Raw genomic sequence first — 20,289 nt, forward strand, 5'->3', positions numbered from 1 at the left:
AAGAAATTATAAGAGAGAGAAACAGATGTTTTACTAAGATAGACAATGCTACAAAATTAATCACAACAATTGCAACATACAAGAATCATCTGCAAGTCCATAAAAGGGGGAATATATGAGAAAATTTACCCACAAACGGAATAAACAACCACGAAAAAGAAAGAAAAAAAACCCATAAGATACTAAGGGGACAACATAGAGAATTTTACAAAAAAGCAGCAACCATTGCAAGCAGCAGAATCTGATGGCTCTTTTAGAATTAGAATTAAAGATATCCCTGCATTTTCAGAAAACTTCGGCAACTTTGCTAGCTAGGACGCGATCCCTTCTTTCAATATAACCAAAAGGGAACCATCCTGCTCTGCCCTTGCATTCACCTTCAGCCCAACCATTGTTGGAAACCTGCAAAGACCAATGAAACAAATTGGCTAGCAACAAAATCAACCATTTGAAAAACATCCGCTAGTGCAATTGACAGAACTCTAACAGAACACAGATGTTACAGTGCAGCCAACTCCGAGATAGAATATAAATCTCTCAAGCATCTCATACTTCCATAACTCTTATCTATTAGCCGTAGAGGTTGCAAGTGAACCAATATGAAATATATAAATTCAGATCAGTTGGAGTTGAATTACAAGCTGAGGTGAGATTTAGTAATTCAGATGTAAATGGTACATCACCGGAACCCAAAAAATTCCATAAAGTTTTAGCAAAATGCACCATACTTTCCTTTTGTTCAAGTCATTTCGCAAGTTCAGATGAGAAATACCATGAAATAAGAACCGCCATGTAGAAGTGAATCGAGTAAAGAGAAAGAAACTAAAAACCTTGCGAATAACGATATATTCTCCAACAGACAAATTAAGCTCCACATCAGATTCAGCTTGATATGGGTACATGACCTATTACCAACACAGCAAAAAGCAAAGTTATTGAGCACTCAACAAGTCCAGTAGATTTATTCAATTTATTTGAAATTTCAAAATACCCACTTCTCCAAGAAAGTAGCCCATACTATCAGTTGATCCATTCTGTATGGGTGAAGTAGAGACACCATTTATTTCTTCATATGAGGGAGGTGGAGGCATAGTGTCCACTGTAGGAGTAGGCGCAGGAGCTGCTTCAATACGCTGGCGCTCTGATAACATCTGAATCATAAAAAAAAATTACACTTAGTTGCTTAAGGGAAGTGGGAAAATCAGTGGGAATCCATCATTATCAGAGTTCTTTAAAACAGATTAGATGTACCTCGGCTTCTAGCTGATCGAGAATCTGAAGGACTCTCTGATGGTATGACCGTTCTGATTCAACCTAATCACAAAGATAAAATCACATTTAATATAATCAAATTTACTTTATGTGGTGCCGTTTAGCAACACACATAGCTCTAGCTGGATGGTTACCATGGCAATCAATCGTTGGAGTGTCAATCTTTGCTGCTGAGCTTCAACAGCAGCCATAGCTGCTGCAGCTTCTTTTCCTAATGTATTCATGTTTGACTTCAAGTCGTGCAGCTTTGCTTCAGCTGCTTCCAGTTTATATGCCATGTCAGGATGACCTGTTCCTTCTCTTAATTTAGATTGTCGTCTGGACACTTCAACAGCCTATCTAGGTTAGTCAGAAAAGAGAACTGGAATCTTGCAAGTGCAATTAACTGCTCCAACATTTTTATCATCATTATGTGTGAGAATAAATAGCCACATTAATTATTTTGAAGTCCTGCCTTAAAATTTAAATCAGTGAACCAACTAAATACCTGTGCTTCTGCCTCTTGCCGCATTCTGTCATATCTTTGAGCTAGATGTCGAGCATCTTCCAATGGAGCTCCCATCACCATGGCCCTTAATGGTTCTGCAACCTGGAAAGACAACTTCAACAGTCAAAGTAGATGGCTTGAAAAAGATTGACATGCCGGACATAAAACAACTGAAGGGGTCCTCACGCATAATTCACGGTTAGACAAAAATGAAGGGTGCATTTCTGAACTTATACATAAGTAGAAAAAGGATACTCTCAGATAAAAATAAATAACATCCTTCTAGAGCTCATCAAGTCTCGGCTGATACAAATAGAACATAGGGAGCCAAAATCATCAATCGATTGAAGCAGCATGATTATGGAACCTCAAAGAACATCTTATATAGAGGATAAATACAAGTCCACTTCATCTTTGAACTAATGGGACTCAATCCAACCCCCTTTTATTTGAATTACCCAAAGAACTTCCAAGTATGACGAAGGCCAATCTCAAGCCTACAACATTCTTCTTGACTTTCATTTACTGTGAAGAGACTTAATTTACCCCAAAACAAAAGCTTTAAACACGTCCTGGGCTCATGGAAGACTAAAAAGAGAGAGCACATGACAAACAGATGGATAAAAATAAGGCATCTCCAGATAGGTTTGTAATATGTAAGGAATAAAATGAATACCCCTCTCCAAGTTTCCAATAGTCCTTCGTTCATTATCTTTGAAAAAGTGTGCTTGGCATATTTGAAGAAACAAACATTTTTTACAAATTACTAAAAAAGAACCAAGTATGGATTTGAGTTTTTTTTTTTCTCAAAAAAGAACCAAGTAATTAGTATGAATATTTGCTCATATTGTTGGTCCCAAGCCTGCATAAAAGAGAAGGATTGCAGTATGTTTCCAGCTAGCATAAAATTCGTCAATTTACGATAAATCCTCACAATACATAGAATGTTCAATAAAAAAACTACCACTATATATCCCCTGGGAAATCATACATGGCCAAAACAATAGATGGCTTAGCAGAAAAAAGGGTCTCCAACAATAACAAAGGCTGTAACAGTACAAGAAGTGCTGTTCCAAAATGCTTCTCTACCTTATTTGATGCATGGATTAGAAGAAACACGGAACCACTTAAGAAAATAATATATGCATGCACAAAACACAGGAAGGTCCCACAAGACAAAAAGAATTTTACAAGTACAGAGTACTTTTGGACCCATTTCATTTCTATTTCTGCCTAATACCAAAGATGAACCACAAAAATTATGATTCACAATAACAATTAGATAGACCTACTTGTTCCAGGGAGTGACATTATATATAATTGAGAACGTTATAAAGTTGAGACTATTTCATTAACCTGTGTTCCAAGGGCTTTTAACAGATTCCCTCGTTCCTTCTCCATCTGAGCACGAGCGCGTGAAAAACCTAATGCAGCTTTTGACAATGTAGTACCACTTGTACATGTATTTTCAGCGCCATATTTCCTGCTATCTTCTGACAGTTTAGTTCCTGTTCAAGAGAAGCCATATTTGTCACCAGATATATATGCTTAGCTTTTTACCGTGAAAAAAATATCATCAGGAAGAGGTCAGAAAATGACCTATTTCAACTTGTTTAGACCCAGTAACAATATAGCCTTCAACACCGCGAACAATGTCCCTTTGAAAATGCTGCATTTCAGAAGATGATAAATGTTTTCTAATTCAAGCTATAGCTCAAAGTTTCTGTATATGTAATCTCCAGTTAGAAAGGAGAAGCAATATAACTAAAAATGAAAGAAGTGATCTGTATAGGAACAAAAACTAGTTATTTTTGTAGGTGTAAGTGTGAGATTTATAAAAATCTTGTTTTCCTTACAAAGTAAATCTTTATAAGTAGAACAAAAAGGCAGAAATGGATTTTGAGAATTTACATAGCCAACCCCAACTCATTTTGAATTGAGATGCAATTAACTGATTGATTGATTCAAATTAATGCAACTAAAGTACTACAATACGTCTGTACGCAGCTTAGCTCATTACTTCATTTACAGAAAGATTCTATACATGAGAAAAGTCTCAAAACTCTGATTGTGTAAAACTACATTCAAACAGATATACCATGCAGAAGAAGATAAAATGTTTGATAAATGTAAGAGACCAAATCAACTAATATGCAAGTGAGACTCAGCTTCCTAATCTCAATATGAAGGCCTCCTACAAATCAGGGGGAAAAGGGAAATATCAGCTGTCGAGAGCAACCTTTGCAGCACGCGTAGATATGTAAAGCTTTTCGAGCTTATGATGCTGCTGCATTTCAGCTTCATCAGCCACATGATCTGAACCATATCCTCCTCCCCCAAACTGCTTGAGGACAGCCTGAAAGAGAGAAGTGAAGAAAATATTAAGGACTTCCAATAATAGTAATTTGATCAGTTGCAGCAACTTAATACCAGAGCTGGACCAGCTAAACAGGATCAAGAATCTATAAATGAAGGGCTTAATAAAGGCACTGATAAATATTGTGATGGAAATCATGGGCCACGAATAGATCTTAACATTGATTAATAAATAAAATTTTGAACTCAATCTTCCAGGAGACTAACTGACCTCCTAAAACAATTCTTCTCTAATATTAATTTCCTAAGCTATAACTACAGTACAGAAAATATGACTCAATCTACTGTAGTTTCCAATATTTGGACAAGAAAAATCACTTCAAAAATAAATTGAAGAGCATTAAGAAGTTAGTTGCGAGGAGATTGTTTACAAGAATTTGAGTACCACACACCTCAACAAATATATAACAAAAGGCCTCAGATTCAAGATTTTCAATATCTAATATTTCAAAACACCAAACAAAATTAAAAGATAGTACAAGTGTTCTACTAACTGAAGAGTGTCTAAGACAAATCATAAGGATTTCACAATGAAGACATTTGAGAACAAGCGTTCTCATTTCCGTAGATGATGAGTTTTATCCCCTTGAAGCATCCAAAAATCCTATCTTGTTAGACCTAGCAAAAAACATAATCATCCAAAACTGGAGAAATTCAGTCCAACAACAATCCCAGTGTAATCCCACAAAAGCAGGGTCTGGGGAGGGTAAAGTACATGCAGACCTTACCCCTACCTCGAGGAGGTAGAGGGACTGTTCCCAAAAGATCCTCGGCTCGAGTAACGAACATTCGAGCAGCTAAAAGAACAATACAGAAGCAAAGAGGACATAGAAAATAATAGGGAAGCCATAACACAGTATTCAAAAGAGTAGCACTAACTATAAGCCCACAACCAACTAATGTGATAATTGACGTGCACTCAATAAGGAGGTGTAAACTGGCGAGTGTCAGTGCAGATTGCATAACTCTTCAAATATTTTAATAACAAGTTAAAAAGAAAATTTAAAATTTCACTACCATATTTAACAATAGGATATACTACAACACAGAATTGATTAGCTTTGAGGGATATGATTCTACTATAACAGTGATAGAAAATTAGTCCACTATGTAAACTCAATTAAAATTGATTCATGTGCATCCATAGATTTTATTTATTTATTTATTTATTTATTTATTTATTTATTTTATTATTATTTAAAAAAAAAAAAAAATCTATGGATGCACATGAATCAACAAATAACTGAACAAGGAAATAAAAAATATTCAAAACTGAGCCACAATACACCTGAACAAAGCACGATTCTCACAGATCAATACAATCACAGAACAATTACAAGATAAAAATCGATAAAACATTAAAATTAGCTTACAACAGATCAACACATAGACTATAAAAACATCAAAATCCTATAGAATTTACGAATTACGGAGTAACAAAATGCCTAGATACATTACTAAGATGTAATACTACTTTACCAGTGATAGAAATCGATTATCATTGGCATGAGGATATGATACTACTTTAACAGTGGTCGAAAACTGGTCTACAAGGCGAAATCAATCAAAATACATCAAAAATTAAAATTACCAAATACTCGAAATGTAAAAGCTATGGATGCACATGAATCAACAAATAACCAAACAACAACAACAACAACAAACCCAGTGTATTCCCACCTAGTGGGGTCTGGGGGATAAGATGTACGCAGTCCATACCTCTACCTCTAAAGAAGTAGAAAGGCTGTTTCCGATAGACCCCCGGCTCAAGGCACGAGATACCACACAAACACATTACATAACATAAATACGGCACCCATAAGTACTATAAAACAGAGGAAAGCAGAGGAAAGCACACAGATTCGTAATAAAACATGGAACACGGAACACGGAATCATAACAGGAATAAAACTCCCACCAAGTAATTCCCTACACTAGCGACCCAAACTGGCCCTAGTCCTCTGCCCTAATTCGCGTCCTCCAGACCTTCCTATCTAGGGTCATGTCCTCGGTGAGCTGTAACTGCTCCATGTCCCGCCTAATCACCTCACCCCAGTACTTCTTCGGCCTACCCCAACCCCGCCTAAAACCATCCAACGCTAGCCTCTCACACTTACGGACCGGAGCATCCATGCCTCTCCTCTTCACGTGTCTGAACCATCTCAATCGGGCTTCCCGCATCTTGCACTCCACTGAAGTCACACCAACCTTCTCCCGGATAGTCTCATTCCGAACTCTATCCCCTCTAGTCAGCCCACACATCCAACGCAACATCCGCATTTCTGCCACCTTCATTTTTTGGATGTGGAAGTTCTTAACTGGCCAACACTCTGCTCCATACAACAAGGCCGGACGGACTACCACCCTGTAGAATTTGCCTTTAAGCTTGGGCGGCACCTGCTTATCACACAGCACCCCCGACGCGAGCTTCCACTTCATCCATCCCGCCCCAATACGGTGCGAGACATCCTCGTCAATCTCACCGTTACTCTGGATCACGGACCCAAGATACTTGAAATTATCCCTCTTACATACCTCCTGTGCTTCCAGCTTCACTACTACGTCATTCTCCCGCCTCACGTCATTAAACTTGCATTCCACCTACTCTGTCTTGCTTCTGCTCACCCTGAACCCTTTAGACTCAAGAGTTTGCCTCCACACCTCTAATTTGTCATTCACACCCCCTCGAGTCTCATCTATCAGAACTACATCGTCTGCAAAAAGCATACACCACGGCACCTCCCCTTGAATACGTCGCGTCAACACATCTATCACCAACGCAAACAAAAAGGGACTAAGAGTAGATCCCTGATACAATCCTGTCAGGACAGTGAAATGCTCTGAGTCTCCTCCCGCCATCCTCACCTAGGTTTTCGCCCCATCATACATATCCTTAATTGCTCTGATATATGCCAGCGCTACTCCACTCACCTCCAAGCATCTCCAAAGCACCTCCCCGGGGACTTTGTCGTAAGCCTTCTCCAGGTCGATAAACACCATGTGCAGACCCTTCTTTCTTTCCCTATACTGTTCCACCAACCTCCGTACCAGGTGGATTGCCTCCGTCGTCAAGCGGCCGGGCATAAATCCAAACTGGTTTTCCGAAATAGACACTATCCGTCTCAGCCTCACAACAACATAATGTCTTGGGAGGGTAGAGTGTACGTAGACCTTACGCCTATCTCGGGAGGTAGGGAGGTTGTTTCAATAAACCCTCAGCTCAGGTAAAAGCATTTCAAAGTATATCAAAAAAAGAAATCAGTTATACAATTGAGAATATCATCACAACTACATAATGTCTTGGGAGGGTAGAATGTATGCAGGCCTTACACCTATATTGGGAGGTAGAGAGGTTGTTACAGTAGACCCTTAGAGGTAAAATCATTTCAAAGCAGATCAAAAAAGGAAATCAATTGTACAATTGAGGATATTATCACAACAACATAATATCTTAAAAGGATACAGTGTGTGCAGATCTTGTCCCTATGTTGGGAGGTAGAGAGGTTGTTTCAGTATACCCTCGGCTCAGGTAAAAGCATTTCAAAGCATACCAAAAAAAGAAATAAAGGAAGTGACAACTATGGCAAATGAGGATATTATGGCATTTGGTGAAAGACTAAACCAACAAAGAAATCCAAGAATCAACTTTTTACCATCAAAATAACCAAACAAGGAAATTAAAAATATTTACAACTGCGCTACAATACAGCAGAACAAGGCACGGTTCTCACATATCAAGACAATCACTGAACAATAACACGATAAAAATCAATACAAGTAGCCTAAAACGGATCAATACATAGACTACACATGTTTTTATGTATTGAGTGTTACTATACTTTAACAGTGATCGAAATTGATTATCACGGAGCATTACTAGGATATAGCATACTTTAACAGTGAGAGAAAATCAGTCTACTATGTGAAATCAATCAAAATACACTATACATAAATTAAAATTACCAAATACTAGACATGTAAAAGCTATGGATGCACATGAATAAACAAATAACCGACAATGAAACAAAAAATATTCAGAACTGAGCTAAAATACACCAGAACAAGGCACGATTCTCACAGATCAATACAATCACTGAACAATTACAATATTAGCTTACAACGGATCAATACATAGACCATACAAACATTAAAAAAACCTAATATTTACCAATTACAGAGTAACAAAATGCTTATATGCATGGAGCATTACAATGATGCAATACTACTCTAACAGTCATAGAAATTGATTATCATCGAGCATTACTCGGATATGATACGCGAAATCAATCACAATAAATTATACAAAGCTTAAGACTACCAAGTACTAAATATGTAAAAGCTACGAATGCACATGAATCAACAAATATTCAGAACTGAGCTAAAATACACCAGAAGAAGCCACGATTCTCACAGATCAATGCAATCACTGAACAACTACAAAAATCGATACAATTAGCTTACAACGGATCAATAAATAGACTAAGCAAACATCAAAAAACTATAGAATTTACGAATTACCGAGTAACAAAATGCTGCTTATATGTAGAAAAAAGGAAATCGATCGTACTTGCTGTTGGCGAGCGACTTGTTCCCTAAGCCTAGTAGCTTGCTTTCTGATGGCTTCCATTGACGAACCAAAGTGGACCTTCAAAATCTATAGAGCAAATTCAGAGAGATTTCAGATTGTGCGATTTAGGTCCGATTCGCCGGAAACGGAGCTTGATATTTATACCCTTTCAATTTTTCGAAATGGGAGAATTCGAATGGGGTGGAATTGGAAAATGGGGAAATGTGAATTGGACAAGTTTTGTAAATTGCATTATTTACCCTGAGGTTTTGAAATTTAACAAATTACCCTAATTTGCCCTTGTTGCTGGGTGATAATACTTGTTGTAAGCGCAAAGTCTTTTTGATGTGATTTGATTGAAGTTTAAAATACTCAAAAAAAAAAAAAATTGAAATTTACCAGAATTCTTGGATGGAATTTATTCCAACCATAACTCAACCAAATTTGGGCAGATTTGACATGTTACATTTACATGGGCTGAATTTGATAGTCTTTTAAGTCATGGCATCTGTTTTAGTTCTGGATTTTAGTAGGCCTATATTTGTGGGCTGTGGTACCAAGTCCACATTACTCAATTTTCTGTTATAACGTAATTACAAGGAATCGACTACCATTTCACTCATGAGAGAATAGTACAAACTATTTACAATCAGATTACTTATAAGAATAATTGTAGATAAATTTTTATGATAAGCATCAATCAATATTTTTCTAGAAAGTTGGTAACTAATATGATATAATAATAGGTCTCGAAATACTTTTTTCTTCTACATACCTAGAGCTATCGCTTTCTTACAATGTCCGAAGTTCAAGTAAACATTTTTGCAGAAATTCGACAAGCAAAACTCACCCGATTCTCTCATTCTTCCATGAATGATCATAATTTGCATACATCTTTCCATACCTCACTTATCGGACTACATTGAGTATCTATGTTGTTGTTTGGTGATAGGCGATTTCACCCGATCATATATGATAGCAGTGAATGTTGCGTGAAGGCAAGAATAAACGGAGATATTAAAACGCTTGCAGCAAATATTTTAAATGCTTCATGATTGAAAAATTGTCCAAATTAAAATATTTGATTTTACATTATACAGTATGCTAGAAATAAAAAAAGCTCTAACTAGCTTGGATCGGATAGACTCGATGTATTAAATACTTTGAGGAAAGTCCAAATGTATCCCTTAATTATTCTCTTGACTGTGATTTAGAATTGTCATTTTATGATATGTTAGATTGGTTATATGTATCTTTTTATTAGGGTCAAGGACAAATATAAAACGATTGGCTAACGATAATAATATAAATAGGCCAACAATGCAACATAAGATAAATTAAAGTGTTTCATATAATAGATGGCCGACACAAACGATTGCAAAAAATCAAAAAAAAAAAAAAAATCTTCTGGTGATATATCATTATTTAAATGTTTGCAATCACTTTTTTTTGTTCTTCTGGTGATATATAATTACTTAACTGGGACTGGGTGGATTCTAGTGACCTGGTAGATAACTACAATGATCGAACAAGAAAATTTGCCTTTTGAAAAATGTAAAAGCAGATTATCTTTTTGAGAAAACTAATAAACTTTGTAAACTTTTAGTGGATATGCAGATAAAGTCCCACTTTGGAAATTTGATGAGAAATAAATGCTACATATAAAAAAGTTTAGTAATATATACTCTCAGGAGGAGTAGAACTTACAAAACTTTTTGAACAAAATAAAAGAATTTGGATCATAGCTTAAAGCATCATATATCATGTTAATAGTCAACTTTTAATTTCGTTGGGCAGCATATTTAGCCCACCTTAAATTGATATCTATTTGAAAAACACTGCATGGAAATGGATATACTTTAATTAGGTCTCATCTATCAAAATGAGTTTGTTGCTTCTCAGCTCGAATTTAGATTTAATCGAACTCAAATACAGAAATCGAACATTAGTCGAAATACCCTCCCCAAAAGAAGAGGTTGTTGCTTCCCCCACCCAATATTTATTTTTAAAAAAATCTTTAAAAAATTTAAAAGATAACGAAACGAAAAATAGAAGGTGGAAATTCACGGTTTGTATGGTTTCTCTCAGGTACGAAAGAAAATACAATTAAAAAGAAATCGTGTTGCATGCACATATAATTAATATTTTCATAGTTAATTATACTTGCATTACTAATATTTATATAATTCTAACCATCCACCAAACGACCCCATAACTTTTGATGATTTTCAAGACTACTAGTGAGTTTTTTAGTTTGTTTGATTAAACTTAGAGACTCATATAAAGTTAGTTGACTTAAAAAAAGAAATTTCAAATATATAAGGTCACAAAGTTGTTGACATGCAAGTGATCAGATTATGAAGTCGTAAAAACAGTCTCTTACAAAAATATAAAGTGAGACCGCATATAATAGATCTTTATTATTCACCCATTCTCAAAATACCATATATAGTGAAAGTTTTAATGCCTATTTATTTCCACATATATAAGCAGTCATATTAGAGTAGACTTTCTAGTAATACTATTGTAAGGAGGACTGCATAGTGGAAGTGGAATTCATGCCAAACACGAAAAAGGAAAAAGGGAATAAAAAAACCTTTGCACATATTTTTGTTTCTTGTTATTGGATTCCTGATTACTCCTATCTTAGATGAGTACGATGTTAACATCAACCTAATTTTTTTTTTCTCTCATTTCCAAAACAGAATATTTCGAAATTCAACTTACCATTTGGATTTTTTCAATTTATTTCAAATGTTGCCTGCAAACACCTGACTTTGCTGAAGAAATAAATAAATAAATAAATAAATAAATAAATAAAGTTACAAATTAGCAAAATTAATCAGATCTTAATCAAATCAATATTTTTGTTAAAAAAATTGATGGGAGTGGCAACTTGTGAATCACTTATCCGAACAGGGTGTATTCGGTATGAGGGAGGATATTTTTTTATTTCTTTCCAATCAGTTAATCAAATTTTTTTCTTAAAAACGAGAGAAAATAACTTTTTAATTGAAGTATGAAAAATAAATTCTACACGTAATATTCCTCATCATTATATCCTCCCACAACTTATGATCGTCATCCCACCCTCGTAGCCCCTCCTCGCATCATTATTTGTCTTGATTATATACAAATATTTTTGTAATAATTTCTTTCCTTACATACTGGCCACAAGAAAATAAATTTAAAAAATTACTTATTTTCCTAGAATTTTTTTTTCTAAGATAAAATTTTTCGTAAAAAAAAATTCCTTTGTATCAAACACACCTAATCAAGTGTAATACTCTATAGTATCTTGTATAACAACTGTACAGTATAGTAGAGTATTTTTAATTTTTTTTTTCTTTTTTGTACAGATGACATAGATTCCCCACTGTCCACCACTCAATAATTAACCTGTTTATAATGCGTATCTACTTGGGAGTAGTATATTGAAGAAAAATTGGCCAGCTGTTATTCATTAAATTGTGGACATGTGACTAACTAGTCAAATAAAGTTTGGTGATAATTAGGTAAAAATTATGTGAAAATATACGTACATGATTTTTACAACTAACATAAGCACATTGTTATTTTATGGTGTTTCGGGTATAAGAATCTATATAAATGCAACACCAATTTTAACACAAGTTGCTGTATAAATAAGAACACCTATGAAGTTTTTTAACGCCTTCAACGAACTCACTCAACAGCTTAATGATCACACAGAGTTTTTGTTAATAACAAGAGAGTTTTTGTTGTCAAAATTGATGTCAATACATAGCCTTAAGGTATCCTTTCAGAAAGAATGCATTGGTTCGGCAAAAAGGTACCTTTTCTGCAACAGTCACGTCCATGCGTTGGGACTATGCTGGACATGAGCCCGAAGTGCGCCCGCACGCGATGTCTTGCAGATTCCAGTGAGTATCTGCGCTGGAAGTGCGTCCGCATTTCACCCAAAATCGCGAAACAGTGTGCCTCTTCTCGAAGGGTCGCATTCCTTCCTGAAATGCTTCCGCATTTGGAGAAAATTAATACTATCAGATTTTGGATTAACCTTTCACTTGTAAACAAGTTCCAAATAATTTTTGTCTAAAATTATTAGATCTCATCGATCGCCAAATCCAAATCCAAAGCTGAGCGATGACAACGACGCGAGGCATCACCTAGTTCTCTATCCATGTGGAGTTAGTATTTCTCATTATAAACACTTTCAAGTTCTCTTCACCCACCAATATGGAAAAAAGAGTGAAGTTTTAAATTTGGGAGTACACTTTCTAAATTAATGTCCCCTTCTCTCCACTATTTTTCCTTCATTTTCCATTCATACACACCTTGAACCCAACACACATTAGGCCTATACAGTACTGCAGTAGCAGTGGTGACTAAGTCATGTAATTGGGCAAGGTTTTAATTATTTAAAGTATTTTCAGTGTTAAAAAAACAAGGCATTGTTGAATTGTGACAAAAACCAATATATCTAATATGATTTCATGTGTTATAGAGACACATGGTAAATAATTTTACGTTGGTAAAAGACCATTTTGAAATATCATAGAACTTTTTTCAGTTGAACCAAACTCAGTTACAAAACAATCAAATCTAAAAAAGATGAATGTAATATTGAAAATCAGAAAAAAAATTATTATTTTTTTCTTTGAAATTTCCTCTTCTTTTTTTCATTTATATTTTTTGGGGGGACTTTGTGAACAAGGGGAAAAGAGAAGAAGATAAAGATAACAAATATTTCATGGATGACATTTAATTGTCGTTTCCAATCGTGCTAGACTGAGGTAGACTTTTGACTAGCATTTTTCACAATAATAACGATTATATATTACTATTGATCTTTTTAAAAATTTATATGCTATTTGAAAGGAAAGGAAAGACAATATGAAGGAAAAAAATTGAACCGACTAAAATTATGTGAAGACACGTATTTTTTTATATGTAATAAATGTAGTAGTATATTATTTTATTTTATTTTGTTATTAAAAAAAGGTTTAAAATATATTGGAACTTTCAAGAATACATGTAGGCTCATTTTAGTTACCCGGAAAAAAAAAAACAAAAGAATGTAGGCTCATTTTAAACGAGCTGAAAGGAAAATTTGTCTTCTCAAGTTCGTAATCCAATGTGGTCCTCGTTGTTTACTACTCTAATTCTCCTAGTTCCTACATAAGTATTGTTTTAACCTTTTCATTTTATTACTAAATAAGTGGTATTTAAATGAATAAGACATTAATAATACTCCTTCAGTTTTAATTCTTTAGATAAAGAGAATTTCACGTAATCAAAATACTACCAAAGAGTTACAGCTTGAGTTCAAGATGAGTACTTATTAAGAGTAAGTAAAAATACTCTTTGCTTTCTAGGTATAAGTACTAATTCCTTAAGAAGTACTCCAAGATAAAAACATCACTTATTTAAAAACAGAGGAAAAATACCATTGACTACCAATATTTATTATACCTTTTAAAATTACTGTTATTCACAATTAATGGAAGGAATTAAAATGAGAGTATTAAGGTTTGGCCGTATGATCTGATAATAAAATTTTCATGGAAATTAAAATTACTATTACAACAATATGTTGAAATGAATATACTGCAAGAAACGAGATAATTGATATAAAATCACATGGATAGCTAGAAGCTTTATACAACTCATTTCAATTAGTTTGAGATGAAAAGATTAACAAATAATTTGGACGAAGTCAGTTGGATGTTCATAATCTGAGTAAAATAATCTATCCGTTCACATCGGAAATCAATAACTTTATTACTATTTGCCTGCAGTACTTAGGCATATTTTGCATGGTAGGAATAGGAAGGGGTGGGAGCCAGAATTTTAAGGTTTAAAAGTGAGCATACGAACTAATCGGAGAAGAGTTAAACATTTACTATATATAAATTCAATAACAACAACAACATACTCAGTGTATTCCCACCTAGTGGGGTCTGGGGAGGGTAGAGTGTACGCGGATCAGGGGCGGACCTACATAGTGGCGAGGAGGTTCACCCGAACCCCCTCAGCAAAACATTACGTTGTATATATAAAGTAGAAATTTTTTATTTATGTACGTATATTAATTTTGAATTACCTAACACGAGATTGTTGGATAGCTCAGTGGTACAATCTCCACTTCTTGGGGCGCTACTTCAGGCTTGGTCGCGGTTTTAATCCCTATCATGCTGCTCACCTACTGAACAAAAAAGAAGAAGCCCACAACTATTAAAAAAAAAAGACTACACACCTTGCTATTAAAAAAAAAAAAAAAAAAAACTTTAAAATAAGTTAAAATATAAGTTTAAGTATTTTATATTTATAGACTATATACTATTACGTCCCTTGAAATTATATTTTATTGACTTATTCACACATTTATATTTTTATTTTTCGAACCCCCTAAAGAAAATTTCCGGATCCGCCACTGACGCAGACCATACCACTGCCTCAGGAGAAGTATAGAGGTTGTTTTCAATAGACCCCTGGCTTAGGAACTATATATAAATTCATAAAAAATAATTTTAACCATGCATAAATAGTATAATTTTGGGTCCTTCCCCGAACTCTGCGTATAGCGGGAGCTTTAGTACGCTGAATTGCCCTTTTAAATAGTACTATAATTTTTCGCCGACCAGAGTTTGGATGAACCCCTTGTTCAAAGATGGCTCCGCCCACGGGGGAAATTAGTGTGCCACAAAGGCCATGAGTGAGCATTGATACGATTCTTCAGGCCACAAATAAAGGGCAATCTCAATATATTAATCCGTGATTACTAGCAATTTCAATTTCATGTTCTCATAGTACATTGCACAATTTGAAGCAAAATAATCTTTCTAAATTCGTTGTGCTTTACCACCTTACTTCCTATTATAATTGTCATTTTTACGCGTACGTGTCCAACCTTTAAGGGCGTGTTCCTCAGGTATATATAAGCAATTAATTTGTCTTATATACAGTTAAAAAGACTAATCACTTGCATAATAGTGATATCATCAATTAAATATAAGAATCAATCTAATTATGTAGCATTACAAGTTGTCTAACATGTTTGACTAATGAGCCATCTTTTCAGGGAACTAGTATGACTACGTTTAATTACTAGAGTTATTATTGCTAATCAAGTTGACGTAAGAAAAAAACCAAACAAAAAAAATATAAAAAATATAAATGAAAATTGACAGAGAGGACTCACATGTGGAGCTCCTTCTTGTGCTGTAGCTTCCCCTTTTGACCTTTTTTGCAATTTTTTAAAAAATATAACAACACTATGACTCATTCTCCAGTCACTTTCTAAAAAAATGAACTGAGAAGAGGTGAGGAAGTGGTGGAATGTCCGATGGCGGAGCTAGCTAATAGTGAGGGTTCAATCGAATCTTTTTGGACGAAAAATTACATTATTTATATAAATTTAAAATTATTTTTTATGTATATATAGCGGACGTTGAACTCTCTTTGACTAATTTGTTTTTTGTTCACAATTTAAATTTCTAACCCTCTTAATTAAGATGTCAGCTCCACCACAGAGGTGTCCGATGGCTTCAACCTTTGCACAAGTTTCGTAGTTGCCGGCTAAGACTCCCACGATGTGAGCTATGTGCATCATGAAAGACACACCCCCAACTATCCAACTACTACTTTGAATTATTCTTATTTTTGGTAAAATCTAAGATAAAATACACACCATTGGATGTATCAACAAGATAAATATATTTACTTGAACTTAGAATTTTTTTAGTAAATTGAGCAATTTAAACGTAATATTCACATCGGAGTTCTATGTACTAACGGGTAACGGGGACGACTCTATCTAGCCTCTTAAGGCAACGCAAGGCAATGGAAGCCTTTGCCTTGGGCCTCCAAATATTAAACCCCCACCTCACCCCCACATTCCATAAGACTAGGGATTTTCAATGCTAAAAATGCCCCTATATCTTAATTGGATCACGACTCATAGAGTCTATTTTTACTCCCCAAGATAATGTATTACTCCTTCCGTTTTTTAAGTGTTGCTATTTGATCGGATAGGAAGTTTAAGAAATAAATATATTTTTACAATAAAATTTAATTTTAGATCACTAAATTCGTAAATATACATATATATATATGTGTGTGTGTGTATACTAGTCAAGTGTACGTGCTTTGCACGTGAGTCATGATAATTAATACTAATAAAACTATGAGAAGAAGCACGTGTGTCACATTAATTAATACTAATAAAGCTATGATAGGAAATTAAAATAGTACAAAATTATACTGTATAAATGTAATATTAAATTACTTTCGTATAAATCAATATCATAGTCTTTGACTATATGAGCATTTTCATATCGTGTATATAAATGAGCACTTTTTTATCGATTAATTCAAAAATCTAACCGTTAAGGACCCACATTGATAAGAAATATGTTATTGATTTGGTTATTGATTTAGTACAACAACAACATATCCAGTATATTTTCATCAAGTGGTGGTTATCGATTTAATATGTTTAGAAATTAAAAACTAATAAAACGAATGGATAATGCATAATACCGAACTATAAATCAACCGATGATGGAATACCTTAGAAAGGAGTAAAACGTGTGCCAACCTAAAAGAGAATCATCATTCTCGTAATATAAATTTAAATTTTTAGGTAAGATAAACATTTGATTTTTACCGCTACTTCACTCGTCGGCAACAAGTTAGTTTTATCCAATTAATACAAGAAATTATTAAAAGGGAATAAACCATTGTTAATTATTGTTTACGTATAATTCATATACAATCTTTAAACTTATCACTAATGATAATGAATGAAAGAATACGACTTCAATCATAATCAAAATAAGAAAAAAAGTTATAGCAGAAGAAGTGGCGGCTTTTCTTTATTAAAGTTTGATCAAAGCATTATTTAATAAAATTGCAGATTTTTTTTTTATATATAAAATAAAATTCTAATTGATTTAGAAGTCCAAAACATTTTCTTTAAAAAAATAAATTATCTAAATATAATAGATTTTTATTTTTATTTCATAAATTATCTATCAATACTAAAATAATATGGATTCCAATATAAACTCACAATTCTTTTTTATCTTTTTGTTTACTTTTCTTTTTCAAAACATGTTGCTTTTTTGTTTCAACTCTGTATGTTATCTTTTATTTAAATAAAATGGTCCAAGAAAGAAAAAAGTAAAATTAACTATATTTAAAAGGTATAATTATGATTAGCCATGTTTACCTATATTTACTTTTTATATTAAAAGATATTAATTATCAAAATTATATATTTACTTTCCGTAAACAATGAATATAAAAAATTTAGTACATATAAGCTCTAAATATTAGTGTCATAATTAATATTTATTTTTAAATGTTTGAAATGTGTTCTATACGTATATCTCGGGTCAATCAATAAAAGAATATATAAAAAATAAATTTATTAAAAAATATCAATTAACTTTAATATAAATAAATCAATGAAAAGGCTCTAATTATATACAAAGAAAAACGAAAAAAAAAATTGTAAAAAGGAGGTATATCCCAATATTAAATAAAAAAACATGCTTGTAAGCTGCAAAACATCATTTATTAGAGAAAATTATTTTAATTGACAATAGAAATTAAAATAACCTCTAGAAAAAGTATTTGATCATATTTTGTACGTAAGATAACAATTGGAGCTTGTATCCAAGAAAAGAATAAAAAAATCATTAAAGTATATGAATAAATATAATGATGATATACTAAATCTCATGATTTATTTACAATTAAAATAATTTCATATAAGCAAAAATTTAAAAGGAACTTCATATAACGAAGAAGGCTAGAAAAACTTAAAGAATTCAAGAAGAAAATATTAATTAATCATCAATCAAAATCAAAATAAAAACAAAACTAAGAATAAGAAGAAAATATAGAAGCAGGAGATATTTTTCTAGTAAAATTTGATCAAATAATATTTAAATAGAATTGTAGACATTCTCTTTTTATATAAGGTAAAATTCTATTTAATTTAAAAGTGTTGAATATTATGAATTTTTATGTGAATAAAATATATTTTTTTCTTTCCATACATATATTTTAAAAAAAGTATATTTTGGTTCCTAAATTTTTTTCATTAATAAATTAAATTTTTTCATCAATAAATTGGTACCTTTTCTTTTATGTCTTTTTTTTAACTATAATTTTTGGTTATTCTTACCAAAAAAAAAAAAAAAAAGGTTTGGTTCTTAATCTTCTTTTTTGTCCTTTTGAAGGATAATTTTTTTCCTAAAAATTTGTGTAGGATCCTTAATTAAAAAATTGTCATACTACATTTAATTTCTTTTAGTTATGTAATTCTTTCTTATTTTTCTTTTTGTATCCTAAATATTTGAATAATAATTTAATGATAATTATTTTTTTTTTTTAAAAAAAAAGATGATTTTATCTATTGCAGGGTATTTTAATGAAGGACAAAAAATTTAAATTACTTTTCTAAAAATTTTCACACTTTTAATAAATTATAGATTAATTATAAATTATAGATGTATCTATTGCGTTGAACTTTTTGGCTAATGAATTACATTTGAATGGAAATAGGAAAGGGTGGGGCGGGAGCGAAATTTCCAAAATATACCAATAGCAGTGGTAGCCCAATGGTAAGAGATTGGTCTACCCTACTCAGAGGTCGAAGGTTCGACTCTGGGTATGGACAAACATTCTATTGGGAGCTCTTCCTCGCAAATGAGGCCTGACGCGGGGTGAATCTGGATATAATCGGACTCCTAAAAAGCGGGTATCGGACACCAGGTGGTTTAAAAAAAAAAATTAAAAAAAATTCCAAAATATACCGAATAACAGCGGCGCAATCAACGCGGCAAAGTTTTGCTACTTTCTCTATTTTTTTTTTCAATCAAAATATACCTAAAACAAAAAATAAGAAAAAACGGTGTAATTTGATTTTTGATTTTTGAATTTTCATAGCGCCATAATTTTCAACTATTCACTCACATTCGTCTTGTCTTTTTTTGATATGAGTATTTATATTGCTTTCATTTATAATTTGTCGTTCGTGACATTGGAAATGCCTTAGACCATCAATATCAATATATCATCACGATTTATTCAACATCCCTCCTTTCTAAAAATTTGAAATTCAAATCATGCAACTATTCAAAGTTTAAAATGCATCCAAATAGTGAAAATATTAAAATATTTAGATGATAATATTACTACTCAAGTTCTATGGTTACGTGATGATGATTCATTTTAAAATTTATTGTTAGTATTACAATAACAACGATGTACTAAATGTGATCCAACACGTAGGATTTGAGGAAGGTAAAAAAACATACGCAAACTTTACTTTTATCTTGTAAGATGGAAGGTATAGAGATTGTTTGCGACGGAGCTTCAACTCAATAAAAATATTTTAAAACAGGTTTCAAAAAAACTGAATTTTCTTGTTACTTACATCAATTTTAAAGTTTAGACATAATTGGAAATTAAATTTTCTTATCTACTCATATTTGAAACTATGGATTCGAATAATAATTCATATCTATATCGGAGGTCAACTAATTAAATAAGTAAAAAAGTTACAAATTCTCTCCCAATATTCAAACTATTT

General features: G+C 32.9%; 1 protein-coding gene across 1 annotated transcript; it reads right to left on the reverse strand.

Moving 5' to 3' along the window:
• Nucleotides 1–6: 6 nt before the first annotated feature.
• On the reverse strand, nt 7–9,126 carry LOC107840472 (SH3 domain-containing protein 2). Its single transcript, XM_016684341.2, has 10 exons — nt 8,703–9,126; nt 3,999–4,115; nt 3,359–3,428; nt 3,116–3,267; nt 1,760–1,861; nt 1,407–1,607; nt 1,252–1,314; nt 996–1,151; nt 831–905; nt 7–402 (listed from the first exon to the last, which is right to left on the reverse strand). Exons 1-10 carry the CDS (start codon nt 8,760–8,762, stop codon nt 286–288), a joined length of 1,113 nt encoding a protein of 370 aa, XP_016539827.1. The 5' UTR covers nt 8,763–9,126; the 3' UTR covers nt 7–285.
• Nucleotides 9,127–20,289: the final 11,163 nt, after the last annotated feature.

Source organism: Capsicum annuum, chromosome 8 (assembly GCF_002878395.1).
Source record: "Capsicum annuum cultivar UCD-10X-F1 chromosome 8, UCD10Xv1.1, whole genome shotgun sequence".
Taxonomy (NCBI): domain Eukaryota; kingdom Viridiplantae; phylum Streptophyta; class Magnoliopsida; order Solanales; family Solanaceae; genus Capsicum; species Capsicum annuum.

Bases quoted from the DNA above. Each gene is read 5' to 3' on its own strand.
- LOC107840472 (XM_016684341.2), bottom strand. From the start codon at position 8,762: ATGGAAGCCATCAGAAAGCAAGCTACTAGGCTTAGGGAACAAGTCGCT. The intron at 3,268-3,358 runs GTCATTTTCTGA...TCTCTTGAACAG, and splicing joins GTCTAAACAAGTTGAAATAG to GAACTAAACTGTCAGAAGAT. The intron at 1,608-1,759 runs GTATTTAGTTGG...TAACCTAGATAG, and splicing joins GGCAAGAGGCAGAAGCACAG to GCTGTTGAAGTGTCCAGACG.